Raw genomic sequence first — 21,394 nt, 5'->3', positions numbered from 1 at the left:
AAAGCAAGAAAGTAAATCATTGGCTGGCTTTCTAGACACTGTTATTGTTATCATCAATATGTCAGTCACTTTTCTCCTTGCTGTGTCATAAAGTACCTGACAAAAGCAACTTATGAAAACAAAACAAAACAAAACAAAAAACCACCACCACCAACAACAACAAAAAACTTTAGCTCATGGTTTGAGTATGCACAGTCCATCATGGCAGGGACAAGCATGGCGGCAGGAAGGTGAGACAGCTGGTTACATTGTATCCACAGTCATGAAGCAAATATAGAAGGAGGCTGGTGCTGAGCTAACGTTCTCCTTTTTATTCAGTCCAGGACTCCAGCCCATAGGCTTGTGCCACTTCAATTAACCAGTCTTGAAGCCATCTCACAGACACACCCTCTCAGACATCTAGTTTGATTCTAGATGACGACAATCAAGATGAACTATAACGGTCATTGTGGTGGTTAGTAAATTCAAGGCCAGCCTGGGACACATGAGTTCTTGTCTCAAAAATAAGTCATTTCTCTAAAACAGTAACAACAGGTAGAGCTAGCAGTATAAGAAAGATAGCTAAGCAAGCCAAGGGAAGCAAGCCGGTAGGCAGATAGCCTGAGATAATTTGGCGCTGGACCTTCAACATTTCAACTCTCCACAATCACACGCCAATGGACCATGTATGGAGATTAATGACACCTTGCGGGAATTAGTTCTTTCTTTCCAGCATCTGGGTCTCAGGGATTGAACTCAAGTACTTAGGCCCAGTAACAGGTGTCTTTACCCACTGAGCCATCCCACAAGCTTAATCATGGAAGTCCTAAACAACTTATCAGATTTGCAGAATATCCGACACAGGTGAGAACTTGAGCTCACACTTCAGATAGCTATCCAAGCTTCCTCTCAGCTGTGACACTGTCACTTATGTCCATACCCCTTCAGGAAAGCAATTCATGTGTTGAAGCCCCAACCACACACCTGCATTGCGCCGCCCCCCCCCCCCATTAGAGATTCATCAGTTGAGCAGAGGAAATGCAGTAGGTCACATGACCATAGGACACCCCAGGGTGAAGTTGGGGAACAGGAATGAGAAAAAGTCATAGAGAGAGGAAACCAAGCTCCTGGACTGTAAAACTATGCTGTGGGGGGGGGGGGGGGGAAGCTGGCTCAGTTGATAAGTGCTTGTTATGTAAGCATGGGAATGTGCATTCAGATTCCCAGCACCAATGTTATAATAAAGCCAGGGAGAGCCCTGTGTATGCCTGAAATCCCGGTGTTGTGATGGGTGGAGACAGGAGCGACTGAGAGCCTGTCTCCAGGTTCACTGAGAGACTATGTCTTGAGTTAGTAAGATGGAAAATTATAGAGCAGGCCACCTGACATCCTCCTGTAGTTTCCACAGGCAGGCACATCTGTGTGTGTGCATGTGTGCGCGCACACACACACACACACACACACACACGTGTACATACACCACGCACAGAAAGAAAGAAAAAGGGTAATGAGTTACATATATGGAAATACCAAAATGAAACTCATTACTTTGAAGACTAACTTAAAATATTCATATTTTTTTTCCATTAAGAGAGCAAAATGGGGATGGGGAAACATTTGGTTGGTTAGATTTTTGTGATGCAAACATGAGTATCTGAATGCCGATTCCCCAGGACCCACATAAAACGCTCACATAAGCAGTGATCCCCTGTAATCCCAGCACTGGGGAGTTGAAGGCAGAAGGAGCTTGTGGCTTCCTGGCCATTAAGTCTAGCGGATTCCATGAGTTCAGAGTTGAGCGAGAAACACTGTTTTCAAAACTAAGGTGGAGGACATGGAAAGATGGCTTAGTAGTTACGAGTGAGAGCTTGCTGCTCTTCCATAAGACTCTGTCTAGTTCAGCTCCCGGCACAAACATTAGGTGGCTTACAATTAACTCCCTGTAAGGCCAGTTCCAGGCGAGCACAGACATACACACAAATCCATAAATAAAAATAAACCTTAAAAAAAATAATAAGGTGGCAGGGCATTTGAGGATAACACCCATCATTGACCTTTGGATTTGATGTATGTGAATACACACACATACACTCACACATATATGTTCTCATGCACACACAGAAACACTACACACACACATATGCACTCACACACATATGCTCTCACACATGTGAACACATGCACACACTGAAAAAACACACACATCAATACTATATGTTGTTAAAAAGAAAGAAAAGAGAGAAAGAAAGAAAGAAGAAAGAAAGAAAGAAAGAAAGAAAGAAAGAAAGAAAGAAAGCAAGCCTCCTTACTGAGAAAACTAGGAATGGCTTCTCAGAATAGGTGATATTACAGCTGTGCTTTCTGCTGGCTGCCAAGGGCATCCCCAAAAGAGAATCTCTTCAGTGAAGACATGAGGGGAGAGAGCTGAGGAGACTAATTTCCCTCTGGCTTCTACCTCCACCATGTGTGTAAAAAGTATCGAAGGCAGTCAACGGCTCAGGGTATATTTTATTGCTAATTTTAAATAGAAAGATGAGCTGAGCCAACAGGTAATTCAATAGCTGCAAATGAAAAGAGACTGGTGCAGCCTGTAAGTTCTCATTATTCTTCCAAAGAGCACAAAGAAATGGGATTTTCCACTTGACTCTTTTCCAAAGTCTACGCTCTGGTCCAGGCTACAAGATTAATGTCTGGGCTTACGTGAGCCATCTTTAGCTTCTGGAATTCAGAAAGTGATTCCTTCCTGTGATCCGGCCTCACAGACTCACAGTGGCTTGACCATCTGCTTTGGGCTAAACCAGTCAGCTAACACCTTGAAGCCGGAGCCAGTTCATGCTGGCTACAGCCTTGAGGGAGGAAGCACAGCTGGGAGTGGAGATTTGCCCAACTTTGGGTTTAATTAGTTCCAAGCCTTCTGCTGCAGACCAATCAGATCTTTTAAAGCAATCAATTAGATGATCAGTTAAAACAACAAAAATAGTTGCACCCACACAAAGGAACTAATGAAACTGCTTATTATTACATCCAGCATAGGAATGACCTATTTGGGGATTGGAAACTTAGTCCCAGCAGAAGGGGAAGAAGGGGAAGAAGGAAGGGGAAGAAGGGGAGGGGGAGGGGGAGGGGGAAAAGAGGAGGGGGGGAGGGGGAGGGGAAAGGGAAAGGGAAAGGGAAGGGGAAAGGGAAGGATAAAGGAAGGAAGGAAGGAAGGAAGGAAGGAAGGAAGAAGGAAGGAGAGAAAGATCAGTAACAGTGCTGTGTAGAAAACCATATAGAACTGTCATTCATACAGAGACAGAACAGTGTGCATGATAAACAGGCCTGGAGAGATGGCTTAGCACCTACTACTCTTCCAGAGGACCTGAATTTGGACCCCAGCATCCATACCTGGTGGACCACAAGCACCTAGAGCTCCAGCTCCGGGGAATTTGACACCTTCTTTTGCCCTCCAAGGGCGGGGGACTCACATACACATATCTATACATGGACACCTTTACATGAATAAATTCTTAATAAGAGAGAGAGAGAGATGGGGGAGGGGCTTGAAGGTTTGGCACTTTCTAGGGATAAGCCTCCTCGCTAATTCTCTCGCCACACCTCTCCTGTCCACACAGACAGCATTGTTGTCATTTTATTACGAGCAAAGGCGTGAGAGGCAAGCTGCACATTTGAAAACCCATACAGAGTATCCTGGGATGTGGATTCCAAACATGCACAAAGTCCTAGGTTCTATCCCCAACACCATATAAACCTGACATTTAGGTAAGAGGCTGATGTGTATGCCTCTAATCCCAGCACTCAGCAGATATAGGCAGGAAGATTGGCAGTTCTAAGACAACCTGTGAAAACACAACTGAGCTAAGGATGTATTTTGATTGGTAGAGAGTTTGCCTAACATGAAAGAGGCCCTGGGTTCGATCCTCAGCCTCAACCTGGCTGTGGTTGTGCATGCTTATCCCAGCGCCAGGGGAGTAAATGCAGGAGGATCACAAGTTTGGACTCCTCCTTTCTTACACAGCGACTTTTGAGGCCAGGCTGGGATACATGAGATCCTATCTTTTCGTTCTGTGTGGTTTTAGGAGTCTGCTGATGGATGCTTGCACCAAAGGAGAGATTTGATTGTGACTTCTCTGCTTTGCAGGGCTGAGCCCGTTCTGTCCCGCATCCAGGAAAACCGGAAGCGGGTCATCCTCCCCTCCATCGACAACATCAAGCAGGACAACTTCGAAGTGCAGCGCTACGAGAACTCTGCCCACGGGTACAGCTGGGAGCTGTGGTGCATGTACATCAGCCCCCCGAAAGACTGGTGGGACGCCGGAGATCCCTCGCTCCCCATCAGGTCTGTGACAAGTATGCTCTGGTGGGGGCGGGGCTGGTAAAATCATCTGGCTAATGAGACTCCAGACCCAAGGGTAAACGAGAGCTATGGAGAAGGCCTGGGAGAGCCAGGCAAAGGCTGGTGTGGTGGCGTGCAAGCAGCTCTCTGGAGGACCGTGGTGTGTTAGGGTCATAATTCCTTGCTGAGGGAGACGATTGCATTTTATTGCAGCAGCTGCAGTTCGTAGGCACCGCTTTCCTATGGCTGCCATGAAAGTTTAAAATTGGTAATAATACAATTTTTCATCCTTCTTCGGGTGTTACATAGCTTTACGTTCTATGATCTTACCTACCCTTGGTTAACCTGTCTGAAAACACTAAATTATCTCAACCTCTTTGCTCAACATCTGTAATAAATCTGCAAAGATTTTTCCCACAGTGTCTTAGTCACAGGTTCCAGAGATCAGGGTATGGTACAGGGCAGGGAGCAGCATCCTTCTACCTAGTGTCAAACTGAATTTTTGTTTCAAGTTTGTTTAATTTATTATTATTATTGTTATTATTATTATTATTATTATTATTATTATTATTATTATTATCGGAGGTGTATCTGTGCTATGACACACATGTGGAGACCTAAGAACAACTTCGTGAACTTTTTCTCCTTTCACCTTTATGTGGGTTCTGGGGATCAAAGTTAGGTTGTCAAGCTTACATGATAAGGCCTATATTTACTGAACCATCTTGTCAAGTCCCAAACTTATTCTGTGTGAGTGTGTGTGTGTGTGTGTGTGTGTGTGTGTGTATGTGTGTCGTACACATTGGAGAATGTTATATCATTCGCTCAGGCACCTTTATTTGAGACAGTGGCTCTCACTAAACGGAACTTTGCTACATATGCCAGGCTTGCTGGCCAGTGAGCTTTCAGGAGTGTACCTTTGTGTGTGCACATTACCCACTGAGCCATTTCCCCTGTCTCCAACTCTTAAAATAGTATTAATTCTGTGTCCAATCATTAGAGGTGGAAAGGGCAGCTTCTCTCCGCCTGGCTTTAGTGTAAATTTGTTAGTATCAGTCAGAAAGCAAAAGGGAAGCACAGAACAGGAGTAAAGACCTTCTATAGGTGAGCATGGGTTCTGTCTCGTTTTTGCAAACTTGTGTTAAACAAAGTGTGTTAGCTTTTTGGTTTTAAAGAAAAACCAGAAAAAACAGGTGCCCAGATTTGTGAGATAGTGCTGCCACCATTCAGGGAGGCTCATCCCCCTTTATCAATTCTCTCTGGATTGCCTTTACAGACATATCCAGAGATGTGCTTTAATAATGTCCTAGGTGTCTCTCAAACCAATCAAGTTGACAACCAAGATTAAGCACCTATTCTAGTTAGCTTTAACTGTTAGCTTGATACAGCCTAAAGTCATCTGAGAAGAGAGTCTCAATTAAGAGATTGGCCAGATCAGATTGGCCAATGGACATATCTATGGGGGATTGTCTTGACTATTACTTTATGGAGGAGGACCCAGTCCACTTTGGACAGAACCATTCCCTGAGCAAATGTTCCTAGAGTGCATAAGTGACATAATTAAGGGTGGACCAGTGAGAAAGCCAGTATACAACATTCTCTAAGATTTCTACTTCAGATTCTTTCTTGAGTTCCTGCCCCGACTTCCCTCGGTGATGGACTGTGACTTGGAAGCGTAAGCTAAATACACCCTTTCCTTTCCTAAGTTGCTTTTTGGTTGGAACACTTTATCAACAGAACAGCATCACACTGGAGAAAAGTTTTGAGAAGTCTCCTGACTTTCCTTCTCAAACTAAAAGCTGAGAAGTTGCCTCGGTGTGGAACTAACAAGCAGATTCAAAAACCAAAGAAGGTAGACTTTGAGCACCACCTCAAAGGAAACAATGTTGTACCTCAGCTATTCCTACAGTGACCCGGAATGATTCCTCAACTGTCTTCATGTCATGGTATAGGCTCATCGATGAGGTGTTATCTGAGAGCCAAGGTACAACCCCCATAGATACTCACTCCATTTTTATTAGCATGTGGAGACTCAGTGGCCTTCAAAACTTAAAGACGTTAAGTTTCACATTTTTTTTTTCATTAAATAATCCTTACTCCCTAGTGCCCTTCTGACACAGGGAGAAGCTGGTCCCCAGCTGTGACTGAAAAATGGGAGAGGGGACAATGGGGTGGAGGGTGAATTGAACACAGGGAGAAACTTGGATAGCCAAGTACCTTTGTACATATGATCGTGAAACAAGAGCTCTGCTGCTGGCCCTTAACTAGGGTATGCCAGGCAAGTGGTCTCCCTCTCAGCCATGCGCCAGCCCCTCACTATAAAATTCTAAGCAAGTGCTTCTCCTGAGCCATACCCCCAGCTCCTCCATGGGGGATTCTCAGAAGAGCTCTATTATGGATTCATAAACCCCACCCCCAGCACTTTGCTGGAGGATTCCAGGCAGGCTTTCTTACACTGAGCTAAGCCTCTTGCCCCTCAGTGGACACTTGCTCTAACTCTGAGCCATACCTTCAGTCCCTCAGTGAAGGATTCTAAGCAAAACCACCACCACTGAACTACATATACCCATAGCCTTGGTGGAATGGCCCACAGACATTGGCCAGTCTGAGTAGGAAGGCTCTGGGTGAAACTACAGCGTGTATCTCACAAGTTACTGTCACATTACCAGATGATTAATATGCACTTTAGAGACTCAAGAACACAGAGTTGCGATCCTGAGCCATTAATATTACATGATTCTCTGATGTACAGAATGGAAGCATGCACCGGTAGTCTCCTCAGCGTGCATCTTTACTTATCAGACACTTAATTTGTTAATGGTTGATGGGGAGATTTAATTGTCGGAAAGGAGTTTTATGGGCCTTCTGATGTCATTAAGCTGATATAATGTGCTTTCTTAATCATGAGGACATGGTAATTTCTCCTCCATCCAATGATGCCAAGATGCTAGTGGTTATGTCTATAGCCCATTAAAGGGGCAGAGAGCCTGTTGTATTCCAAATAGCATAGACTAGGTGATGCTTTGGATACCAGATTTCCTGGTAGGAAATATCATATCAGAAGCTTTACCCCAGGAGCTAGACAGATGATGCAGAGGCTAAGAGTGCTTGCTGCTCTGGCACAGTTTTCAGAGTATCTGGCAGCATACAACCAAGTATGTATGCTCCATCTTTAAGAAATCCAGCGCCCTCTTCTGGCTTCAATGGACACTACACTCATGTGCATAAATCACAGACACAACCATGCATGTAAATAAAAACTGCAAAGCTTTGCTTTAAGGGAACATAGTGCATTTCTTTCTTTTGTTCTAGCGTTGAGTACTGAAGCTAGAGCTTCATGAGCACTGGACAGGGGCTCCACCACTGACCTACATCACAGCCCTCTTATATTTTTACTTTGGATTTGAGGGCAGGCTCTTTTTAAGTTACATACGCTGGCCTCAAACTCATTCTTCAGACCAGACAGATCTTGAACCTGTGGTTCCCCCACGTCCATAACCGCTAAGACGACAGACTTGCACCATGATGTCCAGCCTATACAGTTTTTTCCCTTTGACCAAAAAAGCTGTTTGCCAAGGTTTCCTGTTAGTTCTCTGTCCTTGATAATTTATAGCTGAGCTTCAAGTGAGAGTGAGGTGACCTCCTCAAAGAGAACAATGGCCCCATCTAAGAGTTGGCGTTAACAGATGGTTACAAAACACATTTTGCCTAAGGAGGAGGCACCTGCTCCCAGCCCCATGTGATACCATACAGAGAACCAAAATGAATGGCTCCCCAGCCTTTTAAAAACTCTTCTCTTTGTGTCTATGTACATGTTATCTGTGTGAGTTTTATCCTACATACATGTGGGATAAAGTTCAGAAAAGGGTATCAGATTTCTTAGATCTGGAGTTACAGTTATATAATGGGGGAGACTTTCTTGAATCTACCAGTTATAAATAGTGATACAGAGACTTCTACTACAGTTTAAAGTTTGGGCTTTTTGCTTGGATAGTCTCCCAGCTAGCTTATCTTACTTAACTTGATGATCTAGCTTGCCACATGGCTAGCTTAGTACCTTTCTCTGCTCAGCTCTGGTCCATGTCTGTTCCATCTAGGTCCACTCTCAAATCTTCTGCTTCTGCTTTCTTCTCATGTATCACTCTGTCTCCCGAAGCTCTGCCCTCCTCCTTCCTTCCCTAGCTATTGGCTATCAGCTCTTTATTGTAACCAATCAGCAGTGAGACATCATTAGACTGCCTTTAGGCTGATGAGAAAGGACAAATATTTACAAAATTGAAAGCCTGGTGGTGGGGCACACACATGACAATAGCAAAATCCTGACAACCGAGACATACCAATGTGAAGAAAGGTTAGCCCAACACAGTTAACCTACCCCACCCAGATGTTAGGGATAAAACAAAGGTCTTCTGAGAAGCAGCAAGCTCTCTTAACCACAGAGCCAAGTCTTCAGCCATATATACATTTTTTTCTTTTGAAATGTGATCTAATAAAGACCAGATCTTGAACTTGCAGTGAAGCTGATGATTAAATTTTTATCTTCTTACCTTTACTTCTAGAGTGCTGGGATTATGTGATACCCGGGATAGAATCCAGGGCTTTGTGTACACTAGGCACTTGTTATACTACTCAAGGTATATCCCCAGTCCCTAGACTTTTAAAGAGAAATCATTAGTAGGTCTTTTGTGAAATCTGACTTCAAATGTCAAAGTCTGTGCCATGCTTCCAAGTGGCCTTGCAGAGGTGAGGCAAAGATGGCTCACTGGATAAAGCCCTTGCTGAGTATGTGGGCTTCATTATCCAGAACCTCCATAAAACTGAATGCAGTAGCACACATTTGTAATCTCGGCACTTTAAAGAAAGATTTATGCATTTATTGATTATTTTTATACTTACAAGAACATTCCTGAATAAGTTTATGTGGCCTTTGGTGGCCAGAAGAGGGTGTCAGGTTATCCTGGAGCTGGAGTAACTCACAGTTGTGCCTGATGTGGGTGCTGAGAACTGAACCTGAGTTACCAGCAAGAGTGAGCTGTAAGCATTCTTAACCTCTGAGCCATCTCTCCAGACCCAGTCCCAGTACCTGTACAGTTAGATAGACGGCAGAGATAGGAAATTCTCTGGATGCTTGTTATAGAAGTTTGGATGAAAATGGTCCCCATAAACTCATAGGGAGTGGCATTGTTTGAAAGGATTAGGACCTGTGGCCTTGGTGGTGTAGGTACGGCCTTGTTGGAAGATATGTGTTACTGGGCGTGGGCTTTGAGGTTTCAGAAGCTCAAGCCAGTCCCAGTGACTCATTCTCTCTTCCTGCTGCTTGACAATAAAGATGTAGGACTCTCAGCTCCCTCTCCAGCACCATGCCTGACTGCAAGCAGCCATGATGACAATGGACTAAACCTCTAAACCTGTAAGCCAGCCCCAATTAAATGCTTTTCTTTATAAAAGTTGATGTGGTCATGGTGACTCTTCACAGCAATAAAACTCTACTATGATACTTGTGGACCATGTACTCTGGTGTATAGAGCTGCAAACAACAAAGAGACCCTGTCTCAAACAAGACAAAGAACGAGGGTTGACATCTCAGGTTGTCCTCTGACCTGCTCAACTCGTGCTCGACACACACACAAGAATGTGATTCTTTTGAATGAACTAAATCCTGTTTGTCTTAACATCATGTAGATGTACATGGAAAATCAGCCAGATGAGAGCAGAGGGGGAGCATGTATCTAACCTCGAGGGCTCTAAGCTGGGTGCACCATAAATTTATAAATGCTGGCTCAGTCCAGCAGCTGAGTGCCAGAGCTGTCCGATTTACATCTGCTGATCTGAGCACCTCTTTCCAGCTGTGAGACCCCCCTCCCCAGACTCTCACCAGGAGAGGACCAGTAACATAAGATATTACGGTGTCTGAAGGGAGAATTTCACTGCACCTTGCTTTTGGAGCCTTCTCTGAACACCTCACTAGGCATCTCCTGTGAGCTGACAGCGGGACCTCCCTGTTCTGTGTTAGCTGACCTTGTAATTAGTGACACTGCTCGTTAATAACCAATTCAAGATGATGAGTAACAATTAGCAATCCTTAATCCAACATGTAATTTCATGATAAATTATAAGGTACCGGTGTGTCAGAGCCTGTGAGCGTCGTTGAGTTGAAAGAATTGCCCTGGATGCACAGAGCTGCTGAGATTTCACATTCTGTGCAGAGATGTATGGAAAGAGAGAAGGCTACTTTTCTCTCCCGAGGGGAACATGACAAGCTTACACAAGAGGAACGCTTCAAGTGACAAAGCAGCCTTTTTTTTTTTAAGGCTTTAAAATACTTATCTTTTTCTATGTATCAGCGTATATATTTTAGGCATTAACTATGCTCAGCTTTATGGTGGGTACTTCCACGGGGACAGTCCTGGTTAAATGATAAGATTCTTACCCTGAAAGAGTTTGCAGGCTGAGCTGGGGAGGTGGCTCAGGAGGTTAAAGTGCTTGCTGTGCAAGGATGGAGACCCTGATCTCTCCCTCAGAATCAATGTTAAAAAGACCTGGTCTGTTGGTGTGAGCTCACAATCCAAGAGCTAGTGGAGATGAGACATGAGGATTCCTTCGGGCTTGCTGACTGGTAAGCCCAGCCAAATTGGGGGAACTCTGGGTCAGTGAGAGATCCTGTCTCATGAAAACAAGGTAGAGGGTACCTGGGAAATGAAGTATCAAGTCGCCCTCTGGACTTCTGGATTCCACATGGACATGCTCACCTACATCTGTGCACACCTGCATACCTCCCTCTGTCCCTCTCTTCCTCCCTCCCTCTCTTCCTCCCTTCCCCCTCTCTTTCACACACACACACACACACACACACAGAGAGAGAGAGAGAGAGAGAGAGAGAGAGAGAGAGAGAGAGAGAGAGAGAGAGAGAGATTGACTCTAGACACATGTGGTAGTCCTGTTTGGGTTAGTGGGGATGTGTGGAAGGAGGATGGATTTTGTGAATGGGTTGGAGGGAGATGGAGTAAAAACCTCAATTAACATTGGAATTTTCCCTGTGCAGTGTTACAGTTTAGATGTCAGATATCTCTAATGTCTTATAGTTGAAGGTTTGGTCCCCAGATGGTGGTATCACTTGAGAGTGCTTTGATTAACTTCATAGATAGGTCACCCTGTTGATGGGCTTCTATGAGGCAGAGGTTACATCTTGTACCTGGTCCATAAAATCAATCAATCAATCTCTCTCTCTCTCTCTCTCTCTCTCTCTCTCTCTCTCTCTTTCTCTCTTCTCATTTGCTTGCTCTCACTCTTTCTCTGGGTTCCTCTTTGTCTCTCCCTTTCTCTGTCTCTCTCCTTCCTTCTTGTATGTATTTGTGCACTAATGTTCTTTCTTTCACTTAATCTGTTTCTCTCTTCCTCCTCCTTCTCCCTGTCTGCCTCCTTTTATCTTCCTCCTCCCTCTACTTCCTGGCCACCCTGAAGTGAGCAACTTCCCTCTATCATATCTTCTGACCATAATGTCCTTTCTTACCACAGCCTAAGAGTTATAGGTCCAGCCAACCATGAACCAAAAGTTCTAACTAGGTCTTTCATCCTTTTTGTTTATTTGTGTGTTTGTTTTCTGATTCTTCAAGACAGGGTTTCTCTGTGTAGCCCTGGCTGTCCTGGAACTCATTCTGTAGACCAGGCTCAACTCTGCACTCAGAGATCAGCCTGCCTCTGCCTCCTGAGTGCTGGGATTAAAGGTGTGGGCTACCATGCCTGGCAAATCTTTCCTCCTTTGAAATGTTTTTTGTCTTAGTTAGGGTTTTACTGCTGTCAACAGACACCATGACCAAGGCAACTCTTATAAGGACGACATTTAACTGGGGCTGGCTTACAGGTTCAGAGGTTCAGTCCAGTATCGTCAAGGGAAAAACATGACAGCATCCAGGCAGGCATGGTGCAGGAGGAGCTGAGAGTTCTACATCTTCATCTGAAGGCTGCTAGGAGAATACTGGCTTACAGGCAGCTAGGAGTAGGGTCTTAAAGCCCATGTCCATGACACACTCACAAGGCCATACCTCCAAATAGTACCCCTCTCAGGGCCAGCATATACAAACCGTCACATTCCACTCCTTGGCCCCCATAGGATTGTTCAAACACATGAGTCTATGGGGGCCATACCTAAACATAGCATAATGCAAAATACATTTAGTCCAACTTCAAAAATCCCCATAGTCTATAGCTGTCTCAACAAGACTTTTGCTCTTTCCCCTCTTCTTCACACTTATCGTGTGTGTGAACCTGTGTGCATGAGTGTTATGACAGAAGTGTAGATGTCAGAAGGCCACTTTTATGAGACACTTCTCTCCTACCATGTGGGTCTTTGGAATAAAACTCATGTCATCAAGCTTGGCAGCAAGCACTTTTACCACTGAGCCATCTTGCCTGTCCAAAGGAGCGATGTTTTTTAGTGCCAAGGGATTATTTGTGCAGGAGACCAAAGGATGCCGTCTCTGCATGCAACCTCTCCAGAAACTGTTTATGACAGGGTAGAACCCCACTTGCAGTCATTGTGAACATACAGCTTTTGAGTGAAATCAATTCAAACACTTGACATTGTCTGGTCCTTTGAATACCTACCCTCCTTAGCTCACCATTTCATTTTGCACTGAATTTGGGGGCTGCAACCACACAGCTTTCTATTGGAAGCAAAATTCCCAGATAGTGCCCTGAGGCTACAGCAACATTTCCAAGAGAATCACTCTTCCATTTGACACGGGGAGAGAGACCTGTCTCCATCAGCAAACACTGATGGCCCACAGTAGCAGATAGATTAATCTGAACCTCGTAGCAAAAAAAAGTCCTTTACTTCAGCAAAGAGCTCCCAATGTGTGGGCTGCCTCAGAGTAGACGAGCTTTATTTAAAACTGAGTGATTTTTTAAAAATGGGAGACACTTTACCCTTGAGTTAAAAGTGAGGTTTCTGAGGCATAGCTTGGACATAAATTGGGAAACCAGGGTACCATTAATTTTATCAAGTTGATTTGGCAGAGGGAGATCAATGGGATTCTGATTCCTCTGTTGCAGGAGATTGGGTCCAGCTGTGGGAAATGTAGGCTGCAGCCATTTTCATTTTTTTTTTGTTTGGTGTGTGTGTGTGTGTGTGTGTGTGTGTGTGTGTGTGTGTGTGTGTGTGCAGGTTTGCAGAGGGCATGGGAAAGGACATAAGGTAACCCACTCTATCACTGTCTACCTTATTTGCTTGAGACAAGGTCTCCCACTACATCTGGAGCTAGGCTAAGAGGCTGTCAGGTCCCAGGGTTCTTCTTGTCCCTGTCTCATGGTACTAAGATCACAGGCCTGTGTGCAGCTGCCAAATCCTTCTTTTTATGTGGGTGCAGAGGATTCAAACTCAGATCCTTAGGCCATATAACAAGCACTCTCACCCACTTGGCTGTCTCTCCAGCCCCTACAGCGTTTATTTTGTTCATTCCTCTATATAGTACTGGGGATTGGATCCAGGACCATGTCCCACTAAACTATGTTGGTCTGCAGACCTTTGATTTTATTTTGAGATGGGGTCTCTTAAGTTTCCCTGACTGATGTCAAACTCACTGTGAAGTCCAGGACGGCTTCAAACCCTCAACACTCCTGCCTTAGCCTTCTAAATAGCTGAGATGACAAGCCTGCACCCCATACATGAGCCTCAATCCTTTTTCCAGATAACTCCAGAATGTGTTATGTTCCTAACCCTCCCACATGCTTTCCTTCTCCTGTCTTTTCTTCCCATTCCTCATTTTACTCCTCCAGTCTCAAAGCCCGAAAGGTATATTTGTATGACTCTCTGCTTGAGTTCAGAGCAGAAACGTAACTTGGGCTAGCTTCCTTTTCACTCCCTCTGGTGATGGAGAGCTCCTTGCTGGCTTGCTAACAGGCTCATGCTTTAGCTAGCTTTCTTACATAGCCTGCCTAGGGAATGGTGCTACCAGTTGTGGGATGAATGCTCTTGCATCAATTAACAATCAAGACATGCTCACAGGTCAATCTGTTAATCACAGTTCCTCATCTGAGGCTCCCCTCTCAAATTACTCTAGGTTTTATCAAGTTGACAATTAAATTATTTTAGATTATTATAATTAGATTATTTATCAAGTTGACAATTAAAGCTAACATATTTGGACACAGCAACCTAGAAAGTAGTTAACAACTTTACCGTGGTTCTTACTAAACCTTACATTTAAAAAAACAGGTGTTGTAGCTACAAATCTGGCTTTGAAGCCAGACCTTGCCTACTTTCCTGTTTGTTGCAATGTAAGAATATATAATCATCTCACTTATGTTAGGTCAAGAAGGAAGTAAGCAGAACTGGAAACAGTGCACACGCCTGTTGCTTTAGTTAGGGTTTTTATTGCTGTGAAGAGACACCATGACCAAGGCAGCTCTTATAAAGGACATTTAATTAGTGCTAGCTTACAGGTTCAGAGGTTCGGTCCATTATCATCAAGATGGGAAACATGGCAGTGTTCAGGCAGACATAGTGCTGGAGGAGCCAAGAGTTCTACATCTTAATCTTAAGGAAACCAGAAGACTATTTTCCACATTGGGCAGAGCTTGAGCCTAGGAGCCCTCAAAGCCTGCCTACACAGTGACACACTTCCTCCAACAAGGCTACACCTTCTAATAGTGCCACTCCCTGGACTAAGCATATTCAAGCCACCACATTCTGCTCCCTGGCTCCCATAGGCTTGTTCAAACACATGAATCTATGGGAACCATACCTGGCCAGAGCATAATGAAAACTACATTTAGTCCAACTTCAAAAGTCTCCATAGTCTGTAGCAGTCTCAACCATGTTAAACGTCTAAAGTTCAAAGTCTCTTCTGAGATTCATCCAATCACTTAACTGTAATCCCCTATAAAATCAAAATTGAAAAGCAGATCACATACTTCCTACATCACAGGATATATATTACCATTCCAGAACATCATAGTGAGAAAATACTGGACCACAGCAAAATCCAGCTGGGCAAACTCCAAACTCTGCATCTCCATGTCTGATGTCAGAGCACTCTTCAGAGCTACAACTCTTTTCATCTTTGTCAACTGCAACAAACTTCTTTCTTGTGGGTTGACTCCACTCCTTGTTCACAGCTTTCCTCAGCAGGTATCCCATGGCTCTGGCATTTCTAACATCTTGGGGTCTCCAATGCAACTTCCACACATGATCTTCTGGGCTCCTCCAAATGGCTTGGGTCACATCCAGCTCTGCCCTTTGTAGCTTTCCAGACTCTGATTGCCTCTATTCCACTGCTTCTGCTGTTCTTGGTGATCATCCCATGGTACTAGTATCTCCAATATTCAGGAGTCTTCCACTGCAACTACACTTCACCAATAGCCTCTCATAGGCTCCCTTCATGGTACCAGGCCTACACTTCTTTGCATCATGGCCCCTTCAGTCCTGGGCCATCAACTGCTACTGAAGCTACACCTTACCAATGGCCTTCCCTGGCCTCTCACAGTGCCAAGACTCAGATGCTCTTCATAACCCCTTCCTTCGTGCCTTCAAAACCAATACTACCTGGGTGACTCTTACACATTACCAAGTCCAGCTGCAGCATGAGGTATATAACCTTGGTTATCTCTAGAACACAGCTTCTTTGTGCTCTCAGAAAACACTTCCCAGAAGATTGTACCTCAGTGATGCTGGTCTCTTCTTAATCACCACTAATTTCTTAGCTCCAGCTAACCAGCATCAGTTGTCCCAGTAGTCCCTTCTATTCTGGACTCTAAAGCCAGAACTACATGACTGAAGTTGCCACATTCTGCTGCGTGCCGGAGTTGGAACATGGTCCCCCTGTTCTATTACATTATCACCAGCTTTCTGTTTTCAAACTCCTTCACTGCCTAAGCTTGGCTGTAGACTTGACTCTGTAGACTGACTTTGACCTAAGACATCTGCATGACATTGTCTTCTGAATGCCAGGATTAAACATGTATAACATCAGGCCTGGACCTAAACTTTTCTCTACTTGGGATTTGCTCTGTATCAGGCTGGTCTTGAATGCAGAGATTTGCTTGCCTCTGTCTCCTGCAATTGAAGGTGTGTACCACCATGCCTGGGCCTAAGCTTTTTATTGTTACAATTCCTCAAGATCTAGATTAAAAGCCTGTGTCTTCCAATCTCAAGATTTTGGTCACAGGTGAGCCCTCCATTTCTGGATTGTAGTTTATTTCAGATGAAAAGTCCGAATGAAAACAATAACCAGGTAATAGTAACGCCTAGCTATGACTATCTCAGTTTGACTGCAAAAACATAAAACAATAAACTTGGCTGAGTGGGATCTTCCTCCAAAGCCACCACTCCCTTAATCTGTTTAATATCCCTGAACACAGGATTTAGTTAGCTTCATTGCATTTCCTGGTGCCCTTTTATTACTTGAACCATATGTTTTGTATTTTTTTTTTCTTTCTAAGCTTGCTATGCTTGATCGAAATGCTGTTCATGAGCGTAAACCAGAGGACAAAGCCTATGCTGGGCCTTTTTTTTTTTTTTTTTTTTTTTTTTTTTTTTTTTTTTTTTAATTTCCTTTGTTGATGCAACTAACATGAATCTCTTTACCTTAGCCTCAGGCAGACTCTCAGACAATGGCAAAAAGCAGCAATATTCTTCACCAAAACGTCATAAGAATGATCTCCAGAGTTCAAATCACCCTTGGCATCAATATCTTCCGTATTCCTACTAGGATGGCCCATTAAGTCCCACTTAAAGCATTCCACTGCTTTCCAAATCCAAAGTCCCCAAATCTATGTTCCTCCAAACAAAAACATGGTCGGGTCTACTACAGCAATATCCCACTGGTACCAACTTCTGTTTTACTTAGGGTTTCCATTGCTGTGAAGAGACACCATGATCAATAGAACTCTTATAAAGAACAACATTTAATTGGGGCTGGCTTACAGGTTCAGAGATTCAGTTCATTATCATCAAGGTGGGAAACAAGACACTGACCTGTGTCCAGGCAGACAAACTGCTAGAGAAGGAGCTGAGAGTTCTATGTCTTGATCCAAAAGCAACCATGAAAAGACTATCATCCAGGCAGCTAGGAGAAGAGTCTCAGAGCTCATCCCTGCAGTGACACACTTCCTCCAAGAAGTCCACACCTTGTAAGAGTGCCACTTTCTGGGTCAAGCATATTCAAACCAGCACACCTGTCATGCCAGCTCCTTGGGAGGCTGAGGCAGAAGACTGCAATTTAGAGAACAATGTGGGCTACAGAATGACCTCAAGCACAGGCTATATTACTTGGTAAAAACAGTGACTGTAGCTTTGTGGTAGAGTATTTTCCTAGAATCCATCAGTAAAGGACTGGGAGTGTGGCTCAGTGGTACAGCACATGCCTAGAATCCCCCAGTGAGGGGCTGGGGGCGTGGCTCAGTGGTAGAGCCCCTGCCTAGAATCCCCAAGTGAGGGTCTAGGGGTGTGGCCCAGTGGTACAGCACATGCCTAGGATCCCCCAGTGAGAGTGGCTTGGGGCATAGCTCAGTGGTAGAGCATCTGCCTAGAATCCCCAAGTGAGGGTCTAGGGGTGTGACCCAGTGGTAGAGCACATGCCTAGGATCCCCAAGTGAGGGGCTGGGGGCGTGGCTCAGTGGTACAGCACATGCCTAGGATCCCCCAGTGAGTGGCTGGGGGCATAGCTTAGTGGTAGAGCATCTGCCTAGAATCCCCCAGGGAGGGGTTGGAATGTCACTCAGAAACAGAGTACCTGCCTAACATGTATAAGGCCTGTGGTTGAATTGCAAAAGGGGAAAAGATAGGGAAGAAAGGAAACGAAGTTTTACTTTAGTACTTAGGAAGCTGGTAAAGTCTGATGGTGGATCTTCCAACGTCTTTTCAAATATCATACAATGTTTTCATCCTATTGTTCCCAATGAATTTTTAAGACCCTAGCAGTGTCCAGCCAACTTTCTCAAACTAGGAAAATGTGGGCTGACACCTTGCTACATCTAGTTGGAATTATAGGTTATAGTCTCTCTTTTTTGTTGTTGTTGCCCAAGTGACTCTAAAAATAACTGCTGCTACCAGGCACAGTGGCAGTCAGGAGCAATCTACTTCATTCCCTGTGAGAACTCTGGGCTCCTGTAACATGAAGTCATTGTTCTGGCACATTCTCAGGCTGGATAAAGGTTGTGACAAGCTTGTTTAACTGTTAGTAGTAGCATAACCACCACACAAACTTGCTTGTGCAGTGGGCCCTTCAAAGGCTCTTGAGAACAGGAAATGTGTGAGGCCAGGTGTAACTCATCCTCACGGGAGGCCCTTCATAGACTTGGTTGGGTGCCCTGGGCAGTATTTTGGAGTCTGATGTCAGTGCAAGTTCAATGGCCTCAGAGATGCCTAAGAAGTTCTCCATTAAAGGAAGAAGCAGAGAAATGTTCCTCCAATGTCTTTTATCAACTGGATTTCCTACTGTGGTAGCTGTGTTGCCTGTGGGAGGGCTGGGCTTACAGGTGAGCTGTTTGGAGGTAGAAGCAGCTCTGATGTCTCCCTTGCCTGGATGAGTTCCGGGAAAGGTTTTCCTCTGGAAGTCAGCTGCATTTCCAGTCTGATGTCAGCTTGGTTCAAGTTGTGAGTTTGATTTCTCTTTTCTTTTTCTTTCTTTCTTTCTTTCTTTCTTTCTTTCTTTCTATTTTATTTTAGTGTGTGTGTGTGTGTGTGTGTGTGTGTGTGTGTGTGTGTGTGTGTGTGTTTGGGTAAGAGTCTTGCACTGCTAGGCAAATACTATACCTCTGAGCAACACCCCTAGCCCCTCAAAGGTAGATTCTACTTAAGTGTTTTACCACTGAGCCATGCCCCCAGCTCCCCACATTCCCAGCCCTTCACTGGGGATTCTAAGCAAATGCTTTACCACTTAGCCACCCCCACTCCCACTCCCTATATCCCTAGCCTCTCACTAGGGGATCCTAGGCAAGTGACCAACCCTAGAGCCATTCTCCTTTCCCCAAGTTTGTACATAAGGCTTTAGAAATTCTGAGCCTGACTCATAGGGCTTCTTACACTCTGCTTACTGTCTTTCCCAGCTTTCTTAGAAAGGCTTCGTGGGATGTTGGGGACAAATGAGTGTATTACACCAGTGACCAAAGGGAAAACTCCTCAGGACTTGTGGCATCCTTCCTTCTCTGTATCATCGTCCCTAGCTAGGCTGATTACCCCCGTACTGCAGTGTTCCTGACAGACATTCACAGTTGGGCTCATATGTAACCTTTGGATCAGGAATCCTCTGACTCAGTTCTCTGTAGCAGTTCCTAGCTGCAGATCCCTTGAGACTCAGTCCTGGTCCCCCTGCCATTCCCGCCTCAGCTGCAACCCCATTTCCCCCCTCAGGGAACAGCCATCAGCTGTTCCTGTGGCTTCCAGTTCCACCTCCGCCTTCCCTCCCACAGACATTGAGCAGAAGGACTAAAGCGCTTGGCCTCCTGCCTCATGGCTTCGTGGAGCATCATGTTCCCCTTGGTGAGGATGCCCCAGATGGAGACTATGAGGCCATCTGTGAGGCACACTCCATCCACAGCCCCCATGGAGAACAACACAACAGTTCACTTCTGCTCTGTGCATGGACATCGCTGGAATGTGCCTGTAGTTCTTAGGGTAGAGACATGTCATTGCCCCATCTTGCCATATGCTTCCTCCTTTCTTGATTCCTGTAGTATAAGAAACTCAGGAGGGCTGGTGAGATGGCTCAATGGTTAAGAGCACCAACTGCTCTTTAGGAGGTCATGAGTTCAAATCCCAGCAACCACATGGTGGCTCACAACCATCTGTAATGAGATCTGATGCCCTCATGTGGGTGTCTGAAGACAGCTACAGTGTACTTCCGGCTGGTGTGAGTGGGCGAAGCAAGAGGGAGAAGGGAAGGAGAAAAAAGAGAGTGACTTGGGAGCTACTTTTGTTGACCCCTCACCAGGATGACCTAAGACATCTGCATCACATTGTCTTCTGAATGCCAGGATTAAACATGTATAACACCAGGCCCCTGAGTCTGAGCTGTGTCACACCTGTCCTTTCTATATAGACACAGGGGCCCTAGGCTCTGGCTCTTCCATCATCTCTTTTAAAAAGATGCAAAGGAGTGGGGAGATGGCTCGGGTGGTAAAATGCTTTCCATGCAAGAATGGGGACCTGAGTTCCACTCTCCAGACCCACACAAAGGCTGCCAAGTGTTTGTAATCCCAGAGCTGGAGTGAGCAGGGGTTCTAGACCCAGCTAGTGAAGCGAAATCAGTGACCTCCAAGTTCAGAAATAGAGAATGATGCTGAGCAGATGCTCTGTGAGTCTCAGGACAGCCTAGTCTCAGAGTAAGTTCCAGGACAGTCAGGGCTGCACAGAGAAACTCAAAAAAACTAAAAAAAAAAAAAAAAAAAAAAAGGAGAAAAGAAAACAAATAAATAAAGGAAGAGGAAGATATCATATCAGATATAATACTCTTCTGTCATAATACACATGCACACACACACACTCACAAGGACAGGTAAGAAACTTGAGAAACACATTAGTGAGCTGGCTGCATCTTAGAGCAGAGGCCACCCTGCCCCCACAGAGAAAGTCACGGGATCTGCTTCCCTGCTGGTTTGTGGCCTCATTTCCAGACCAAAGAGCAGGAGATCACTGAAAACAGCAGCTCCCTGAAGCTCCTCTCTACTTCCCCTGATCAGAGGTTGGGAGAAGCTGGGGCACAGCCTGGAGACCTCTTTCATCAGCCCGCCCTCAATCTTTGTCCCGGTTCTCAGGGACTGCCTCCTTTCTTGCGCCCTCATATGCATGCTATAAACTCAGCTGGGATCCTGGTTAACCTTGGTAGAAGTTATCTCTGATCCCAGTGTTGTAAGCTGAGAAGTGGCACTCATTACTTGAAGTGAATCCGGTTGTGGTGGAGTACAGCTGTAATCCCATCACTTAGGTGGTGGAGACAGGGGGATCAGGAGTTCAAGGCCACTCTCAGGTTCATAGTGAGTTTGAGGCCAGTCTGAACTATAGGATGGTTTGTTCCGAAATAAAGACAACAGTTGGTATATCAGGATAGGTGATCCCGACATCTACCCTTTTGGGGCAGCCAA

The 21,394-nt window shown here is 45.0% G+C and overlaps 1 protein-coding gene across 2 annotated transcripts in view; it reads left to right on the top strand.

Annotated features, from left to right (window-relative positions):
- Galnt17 (polypeptide N-acetylgalactosaminyltransferase 17) overlaps positions 1 to 21,394 on the top strand; it is a 428,653-nt gene that overhangs the window by 222,640 nt on the left and 184,619 nt on the right. For both annotated transcript variants that reach the window (XM_076923061.1, XM_076923062.1), the window contains exon 5: positions 4,121 to 4,318. In XM_076923061.1, the coding sequence (XP_076779176.1) occupies positions 4,121 to 4,318 (198 nt within the window). The remainder of the gene's footprint in view (positions 1 to 4,120; positions 4,319 to 21,394) is intronic.

The sequence above is a fragment of the Arvicanthis niloticus genome, chromosome 24 (genome assembly GCF_011762505.2).
Source record: "Arvicanthis niloticus isolate mArvNil1 chromosome 24, mArvNil1.pat.X, whole genome shotgun sequence".
NCBI classification, from domain to species: Eukaryota; Metazoa; Chordata; class Mammalia; order Rodentia; family Muridae; genus Arvicanthis; species Arvicanthis niloticus.
Note: the sequence above shows the minus strand (reverse complement) of the source record. Positions and strands in the feature narration are given on the sequence as shown.